The following is a 9,759-nucleotide window of genomic DNA, read 5'->3' as shown; positions in this document are numbered from 1 at the left end:
TCCTGCTGTTTTAAGATTGAATGGCCAGATGTGACATTTCAGCTGTTTCCTTGTCTTGGAGCCCAGATACAGTAATTGTCATCTTCTTGTACATAACATTTGAATCTCAGAGGTGAAACTCTCTTAACTCATTAAATTTTTTAGAATAAGCAAATCTTTTAAAAAATGTGAATATTAATTATATATGAATGCCCTATATTTACATACCAACTTTAAATTTAAAATGCCATTTGAAACAAGATTTTAAAGCAATAAAATTAAGGCATAAAAACTTGCACCCACTCTGCTGTTTCAGCAACTTCTCCCTAGACTTTCCGTGATTTTACTCTCTTTTCCTTCCCCTTCAAGGAAAAAAAACAAAAAAAAACCCAAAAAACTTAAACTTCCCCAGCTCAGGACTTCAGGGTTCAGACTGCTTTAGTCACTTACAGCTCTGGTCTTTTGAAGCTTCGAGGGGCTTTGCAAATATGCTGTACTTCAGGAATTTCTTCATATTGCTTTAAAATGTGTCTTTTTTTTTTATCTGCATCCTAAAAAAAACAAAAAATATTGTTAGAGTAAATCTGGGGGAGTTTCTTCTTCCCGTCAAACGTCAGGCCTCCAGCGGCTTACACCAACATCTTAGCTTACACCCTAATTTATGACCACATTCTGGTCGGCCAGATGAGGACCAGAGTGGAGAAAATGTCTCACTTAGGATCATCCCGAAGGCCCTGGTAATCCTACTTTTTCATGATTGGCTGCGATTCAAGCCTTCAAGGTCCCCACCCCCCTCCCGCTGTTCTAAATAACCCTCAGAGGAGAGGTTCCTCAGCCTCGCTTTGTTCTCCTTGGTGGTAGCAGGCTTTCAGCCCCTTCTTTCTGGAGAGCTTAAGTTAAAATGAAAAGGACTTGCTTCCTTCACTTCGTCAGTTTGGGTACAATTTTGCTGGCAACGTTAAAACCAACTTTTTCTAAATTTAAATGGAACTCTTTTACACCTTTGAACCTTCTAACAAAACTAGAATAAGCAAGATAACATTTTTTAAGCTGCAAAAGTTTCCTCTCAGAAGGTACAAATTTTATTTCTGGGTGCATCCTTTTTCTTTTATTTAATAAAGTACTTTATTGGCTCTTTTCCTATCTTGAAGCATTCTTGCAACCATCTCCATAGTCCCCAGAAGATTTCTAGTGATATTAAAATGATTTTATCTCATATCTTCAATAGTTTAATATTTAATGAGTACCTGCTGCATACAAAGTATAGCACCAAGAGCTGTTGGGGATTTAGCAAAATATAAACCTACAAAATTAGGCTCAAAGTCTGCTTTGCCCAAACTGTTATTAATATAAAATCCTAGGCTTCTTATGCCTTTGCGAGTCTAATTTAATGACATTCAGTGAAATAGTATTACAGTGGCAAGTAGGTTAATAATAACCATGTATTTTATATGCCCCTATACCACAGGAAAGAATGGGAAACAATATATATGAAAAACATTAGAGCACCAAGACACTTGAAGATAAACCGAAACTCTTTGGGCTGTCTAAATAAAAAATAAATCCATGTTGCTATATCCATGTGGATGTATATCCCTCTCAGTCCTCAAGGAAGCTTACATAGGCTAGTTCTAGAGGTAGAACATGGTCACAAATAACTGACAAAAGACAGTTGGGAAATCCCTGACTTATGTGAGCTTATTGCACATAAATCACCCTCTCCATGGAGCAACTGCATGAGCTTACATTCCTCTCCCCATTTGGGACCATTTTGGATGCTATTGATACTCACTGTCACATATAAAATGGGAAATGTGCAAATGGCAGTGTTCTTTATCTTCTCTACATCTTATACTAATTTCCCACGTTTTCCCAAGCAATGAGAACAAGATCAAAAGAAAATTGTGTGGTTATTGTCTTGGTCAGCTCAGGCTACAGTGGTTTACCATAAACTAGGTAGCTTATAAACGACAGAAATGGGTTCCTCACAGTTCTGGAGGCTGAAAGTCCAAGATCAAGGTGCCCACATAGGTTCTGTATCTTGTGAGAGCCTGCCTCCCGGCTCACAGAAGGACATGTTCTTGTATGTCCTCACATGGCAAAGAGAGGAAGCAAGCTCTCTCAGGACTCTCACCAGGACACTAATCCGTTCACTAGGGCTCCACCCTCATGACCTCATCTAATCCTAATTACCTTCCAAACACCTACCCCCTAATATCATCACATTAGAGGATAGGGTTTCAACATTTGAATTTTGGAGGAATAGAATATTCAGTCTGTAACAGTTACACATTTCTGATTGAGTACAAATAAATGAGAATAGCAATGATACTTTTCTTCTACCTTCTAATCAGTGACCACACACCTTTACCAAATTGGCCCCTCAGTGCAACATGGTATATACACTGTCATGCTTGCCCAGCCCAGAAGTCAAACTCACGATAGTCATTGCTGATAGATGTTGCTGAAGCACCCTTTAGCCCCTGGTTCATCCACCACCTAAGCTGTATCATTATCTGCAAATAAGAATGTTTGTTCACCTATTAGTTTTTCTTTTAGCCCCTTCTTAATTGCCCCCTCACATTCAAGTCACTGAAAATTTACATTAACATATGAATTTCACTGTAGTTCTCCTTTCCCACAGTTCCTTTTGCCCTTGATGTCTTGTACGTAGTTTATTATTAATATATACTTGCCTCTCCGTATGAGCCATCTAATTCCCTCTCCTTTTTGCATCCCTGGGTCCACATCTTTGTTTACTCATCCTCACGTGTGTTGCGGATGGCCCTCCCTTGTACAGTCCCACAACATGTCCCCTTACTCAACACGGCCGCAGCTTCCCGTCCCTTTTCCCTCCTATTCTCCTTGCTGCTGCTGGTTCCCCCCGCCCCCTCCCCACCCACACGTATACCTAGTCTCTCCCCTCGCCAGTTCATTCTTTACTTTGACACCCAATGTCTTGCTTTAAAATAAATGTAATCATGCCAATAGCTCTTTTTTTTTTTTTTTTTAATTATTGCCAATAAGACAAAATCCAAAGAGCTTAGATTGGCATAAAACTTCCTTTGTCATCTGACCCCATACACCTCCCACCATCTCATTCCGCCCCATCTTGATCTGTCCCCCAGTATATCCTACACTCCACCCATACCCGGTTCGTACCACTCCTTGATAATACTCTCTGCCAGTCCCCCCTGCCCCTTTCCCCACCTTTACCTTAGCCATGGTTGAACTCAATGTCTGATCTCCAGTGAAATCTTTTCTGACTTGCGCAGAGTTCCCTGCTCTGTCCTCTCTGCTCCCTTGTGCTTTGTTTATACTTTCACAGCTATTATTGTTGTGCATTATAACCATCTGTTTGTACATTTGCCCCATAGACCAGACTATGAAGTACTCAAAGGTAAGGCCATGATTGTTCATTATTTGTTTTCTTAGTACCCATCACAATGCCTGGTACTCAAACTTTACTACATAAATAAATAAATATCAGGGAATTATATAATGGGTTTTAGAGAGATTTCTATTTAAATGGTTTAAATAGAAGAAAAATTATGATTCTTAAAAAGCTAAGCTCTGCTTATCCAGAAAATTCATTTACACAAATCTGTTCAAACTCCCATAATGCTGGAGAAAATAAGCATGATTATATTTTTCTATGGTTCACATTTGTTATCACAAGAATGGATAATGATCAAATTCTCACAGAGGATTGCTAAGATAAACACTTATGCTATAGCAGATAAATGTTGGTTTTAGCAGGAGAACCCATAAAGAGAACACTTTTTTTAAAATTAATTTTTATTGGAGTATAGTTGCTTTACAATGTTGTTTTAGTTTCTACTGTACAGCAAAATGAATCAGCTGTACATATACATACATCCCCTCTTTTTTGGACTTCCTTCCCATTTAGGTCACCACAGTGCATTAAGTAGAGTTCCCCATTTGTTCTCTATTTTATACATAATATCAATAGTGTATATATGTCAAACCCAATCTCCCAATTCCTCCCATCCCCCCGCCCTTCCCCCCTGGGTATCCATACGTTGGTTCTCTACGTCTTTGTCTCTATTTCTGCTTTGCAGATAAGATCATCTATACCATTTTGCTAGATTCCACATATACGTGTTAATATACGATATTTGTTTTTCTCTTTCTGACTTACTTCACTCTGTATGACACTCTCTAGGTCCATCCACGTCTCTACCAATTACCCAGTTTCACTCCTTTTTAGGCTGAGTAATATTCCATTGTACATATGTGCCACATCTTCTTTATCCATTCATCCGTTGATGGACATTTAGGTTGCTTCCATGTTCTGGCTATTATAAATAGTGCTGCATTGGGGTGAACATCGGGGTGCATGTGTCTTTTTGAATTACAGTTTTCTCTGGGTATATGCCCATTAGTGGGATTGCTGGGTCATATGGTATTTTTAGTTTTTTAAGCACCCTTGATATTGTTCTCCATAGTGGTTATATCAATTTACATTCCCACCAACAGTTCTACCCTCTCCAGCATTTATTGTTTGTAGATTTTTTGATGATAGCCATTCTGACCTGTGTGAGGTGATACCTCATTGTAGTTTTGATTTGCATTTCTCTAATGATTAGTGATCTTGAGCATCTTTTCATGTGTTTGTCGGCCATCTGTATGTCTTCTTTGGAAAAATGTCTGTTTAGGTCTTCTGCCCATTTTTGGATTGGGTTGTTTGTTTTTTTGATATTGAGCTGCATGAGCTGTTTGTATTATTTTGGAGATTAATCCTTTGTCTGCTGTTTCACTTGCAAATATTTTCTCCCATTCTAAGGGTTGTCTTTTCATCTTGGTTATGGTTCCCTTTGCTGTGCAAAAGCTTTTAAGTTTAATTAGGTCCCATTTGTTTTTTGTTTTGTTTTTTTTCATTACTCTAGGAGGTGGGTCAAAAAAGACCTTGCTGCAATTTATGTCAAAGAGTGTTCTACCTATGCTTCCCTCTAAGAGTTTTATAGTGTCTGGGCTTACATTTAGGTCTTTAATCCATTTTGAGTTTATTTTTGTATATGGTGTTAGGGAGTGTTCTAATTTCATTCTTTTACATGTAGCTGCCCAGTTTTCCCAGCACCACTTATTGAAGAGGCTGTCTTTTCTCCATTATATATTCTTGCCTCCTTTTCATAGATTAGTTGACCTTAGGTGCATGGGTTTATCTCTGGGCTTTCTCTCCTGTTCCATTGATCTATATTTCTGTTTTTGTGCCAGTACCATACTGTCTTGATTACTGTAGCTTTGTAGTATATTCTGAAGTCAGGGAGCCTGATTCCTCCAGCTCTGTTTTTCTTCCTCCACATTGCTTTAACTATTCATGGTCTTTTGTGTTTCCATACAAATTGTAAAATGTTTTGTTCTAGTTCTGTGAAAAATGCCATTGGTAATTTGATAAAGGGAACACTTTTGTGTATGCTTTTCTTGGGTTAAAGAATCCAGTTTATTTGAAGACCTCAGTGTCTGGTGTGTTTTTTTTGGTGGGGGTGGTTGTTTATTTTTTACCTTTTCTATTTATCACTATGTATTCCAAAGTGAGATTCAAATTTCGGGTACTATGTCATCCATGTCAGACATGTTACACAAATAAATGTTCTTACGCTTTTCACAAATAAAGTTAATTTAACCTTCATCTTGATATTTGAAAAGATCAGTATTTTTTCATAGTATTGATGGTAAACATAAAACTACCATGTTTTTTGTTTTCATTTCCTCAATTTGTTGTGTTGTTTTTTTTAAAAAAGGGCAACAAATTAAAACTTTTAAGGTCATAAAATCAGTTCATTCCTGTATCATATTTATTCTAAAGTTACATAAACCACATATTAGATGTGCATCAAACACAAGTTTGCCTTGAACCCAGTTGTTAATGCCATACTTACATACAAGTAGCACAAGTTATCTTTGCATTCAAGTTAAGAGCTTAGTATTCAAGTGGCATGCATTAAATATTTAAACTTATTATGTTGCATATCATCTCTTATTGTATTTAGTGGTAGGTATAAAAACAATTTATTTTGCCAAATTATAAAATAAAACAATGAGTCTCTTCATAAAAATCATGTATTGTAATTGCCAGTGGAGTCAAAAAGGAAAGTAGAAGACATTACATGATTTTTAATCAATACTGGTAACACCTTTTTTTGAATTTGGATATTTTATTAATAGCATTTGGAAAAGTTTGTTGAACAGCACAGACTTGTAGGTATAGCCTTATATATTTGTTCACTGATACTATTGGGAATATTGTTGATTCTGTAACCCATTTCTCTTAACTAATTTGTGGCAAGATAAGATTGAAAATCTTATAAACATAAATTATCAAGCATATTGTTCAAGAAAAATGTTTGCCTTCTTTTCCTAGACTCCTATCTAAAGAAAATTAAATAAAGAATGGAACTAAGTAATAAAATATTGAATTTAAGTAAAGAAATTAATTCTGTTTACAGTTGTTATAAATTAATACTTTCATTCAACTGATTTTTAAGATGGTTTAATATGCTACATTTTTATTCCTGGCAGGAACTAATTCCAGAGTTCTATTACCTACCGGAGATGTTTGTCAACAGTAATGGATATAATCTTGGAGTCAGAGAAGATGAAGTGGTGGTAAATGATGTTGATCTTCCCCCTTGGGCAAAAAAACCTGAAGACTTTGTACGGATCAACAGGATGGTAAGAGCGATTTTGTTTTTGCTTGAGCAGTCACAAGGAAGTAAAAAATATTCTGTAGTTTAGTTTTCAGCTACTAACAAATTGTCTTTTAACATCTATAAATACAAGGCTAAATTTTTGAGAAAAAAAAGAAGAAAGCATTTTACTGCTGTCTTTTGAGAGCAGTTCTTTATTGTAGAGTGGATTTTCCTTTCATGAGGACTAATAAAGGAATGGTAATTCAGTTATATTTGCTCCCTTAGGAGAAGACAATCAGATGAGCATCTGTTGACTAATGTATTCTAAAGTGGCCGAAATTGATGCCCATTCCTTATTTTTGTCTATTGGCTAAATCTGCACTCTTTTTTCACTCATAAAATACTCAAAACAAAATAATATACATTTAGAACATATTTGTATGTAGGAAATTATAAGCTGTGAAACATACCTTTAAATGTAATATACTTGACTAAGAGAACACCCATCTTGTAAACATTCTTAGATAGAAAATGTCATTACTTTTTGAATCTGTATGACAGATGTCTGGGTGTTCAAATAGAAAATGTGTAAACCGAATGTTTGCATGTGGTTATTTTACAGATCTTAATATATTTTATCCATATTTAAGGAGATTTTAATCTCAATGGGGTTACGGTATATGGAAATGAACCACTTTACCAAACAACGTCTCTAGTGTACTATTGTTCTTGGCCAATTGAGGAATTATATCAATAAAGCCTATGACCCCAAATATGTTTTTAACCCTGTTTCACTCCCAGTTTTTCCAGCTGTCCCATAAATATGTTTTATTTCGTTTTGACGGCTTATTTATTTGAATTAGAATCCAAATAAGGTCCACATATTGCAGTGGACCTCACATATCCCTCAGTCTCTTTAGTAAGAGCTGTATAATTCACATATATCACACAGATACAATTCCCATACCATACAAGTCAACCATTTAAAGTAAAGAAAAAAAGTCAGTGGGTTTTAGTCTATTCACAGAGTTGTGCAACCATCACCACAGTCACTTATGAACATTTTCATTACCCCATTAAGAAACCCAATACCCTTTAGCATCTCCCCCCGCCCATTTTCCCCATTCCCCCAACCAGCCCTAGGCAACCACTAATCTACTTTCTGTCTCTAAAGATTTACCTATCCTGTTTATTTCACATAAATATGTGGTTCCTTCTTCTACCCCTGATTTTATGTCTCTTTTATGTCACTGTCAGTCACATGCCCCCTTCAATTTTAGAGCTATTTTTCTGTCTCCAAGAAATATTTTACTTTTAATACACTTTATTTTAGAAAGCTGGTACTGAGACAGTAGACCTATGTTTAAAGTTACTGTATAGATAATCTGTAATCTAGTCTCCCCCTGAGGTAATATCATGTAGTACATAAATTTTATATAGGATTTCTCTCACTTCTCAATCTGGAAATTGGCACTTTCAGGTATATGGCATAATCTCACACCATCTTCTTGAATAACAGATTATCTCTTCAATTTATCTTTTTAATGTGAAGGATTTATACTTTAGTGATGCCTACTTCTAAAGTCTCTACTTATTTTTAGAACTGGTTGTTTATTATGACCACAATACCCTTACATCCTTGAATACTGGCTATGATATCAGAGTAAGGATACCAGATCCACAAACTCAACCCTGGAACCCACTACATACTGAGTTGTGTCTCAGATGTGTCTCTCAGTCACATCATTTCACTGTATATTTCTAGAGCCAAGAACTGTGCCTGCAAGAGTAGTTAGTCACCAGATATTTGCTGTTATGAATGATTGAATGAATCACATGGGGTAATAATCTTAATGATTTTAGCATGTTGTCTAGTTAGGTCCAAACTAGTGAAACGAAATGAATCCTTCACTCAGGCAGGCAAAGTAGCAAAACTTGTTGGACCAAATTTTCTCTTGCTCTGATTTAACACAGGTTTTTATGTGGCTGCTAACAATTAATAAATGCCAGGTGGTTATATTGGAAAGAATACTTGGGGTTTAAAAGTTTCCTGGCTCTTGAATCTGAGCTTTGCAATTTACTAGCTTCACTGCCCTGAGTAAATTATGGAGCATCTCTGGTTTTCATATTTCTCATCCGTAAAGTGGGACTACCTTATGAGTGTTTTAAAGAAAATCATTATTTGTGATAAAATTCACTTGTACACTTTTAATGATTTTTAGCAAATTTACAGAGTTGTGTGACCATCACCAAAATCTAATTTTAGAACATTTCTTTTACCCCAGAATTATCCTGTGCCCACCTCCAGCCCCAGACAATCATTAGTCTGCCTTCTCTCTCCATAGGTTTGCCTCTTCAGGACATTTTTCTTAAATAGACCCACACAATATGTGTTCTTTTGTGTTTGATGTCTTTCACTTAGCATAGTTTTTGAGATTCATCCATGTTGTAGCGTATATCAGTTTTTGTTCCTCTTTTTACATAATGATAGTCCACTGTATGGATATACCACATTTTGTTTATCCATTCATCAGTTGATGAACTTTTGAGTTGTTTCCACTTTTTGGCTGTTATGAATAATTCTACTATGAATGTTCACATAGAAGTCTCTCTATGGACATGTGTTTTTCTTGCTTTGGGGTATATACCTAGTGGTAGAATTTCTGAGTCATGTAGTAAATTTATATTTAGCTTTTTAAGAAATTAACTCTTTTGCAAGGTGACTGTGTATCTTACATTCCCAATAGCAATGTATGACTGTTCCAGCTCCTCCACATCTTCACCAACACTTGTTACTGTCTGTTTTTTTTATTATAGCCATTATTGTGGATGTGAAGTAATATCTCATTACAATTTTAATTTGCATTTCCCTGGTGACTGATGATGTTGAGAATCTCTTCATGTGTTCATTGGATGCTAAAACATTTTTAGATATATTTTAATAAACATCAGGTAATGATTCATTATAGATACAACTTCTGTGTTCCTCATTAGTGAAAAAGTTTAAACGCCCCAGAATTAGTAATTTTATTAATGATATGCCTAATTGAAAAAGAAAAAGCAGTTGTGTTTCTAAACACAAATCCCCAGGGCAGCATCATGCACAGAATTTTATTTAATGTAGGGA

At 35.9% G+C, this 9,759-nt stretch overlaps 1 protein-coding gene across 1 annotated transcript in view; it reads left to right on the top strand.

Moving 5' to 3' along the window:
- The window catches only part of NBEA (neurobeachin), a 640,668-nt gene that overhangs the window by 577,612 nt on the left and 53,297 nt on the right, over positions 1-9,759 (top strand). Inside the window, 1 exon segment of the mRNA XM_007464249.1 lies at positions 6,523-6,675. Coding sequence (XP_007464311.1) covers positions 6,523-6,675 — 153 coding nt within the window.

The sequence above is a fragment of the Lipotes vexillifer genome, unplaced genomic scaffold, assembly GCF_000442215.2.
Source record: "Lipotes vexillifer unplaced genomic scaffold, Lipotes_vexillifer_v1.1 scaffold120, whole genome shotgun sequence".
Taxonomy (NCBI): domain Eukaryota; kingdom Metazoa; phylum Chordata; class Mammalia; order Artiodactyla; family Lipotidae; genus Lipotes; species Lipotes vexillifer.
Note: the sequence above shows the minus strand (reverse complement) of the source record. Positions and strands in the feature narration are given on the sequence as shown.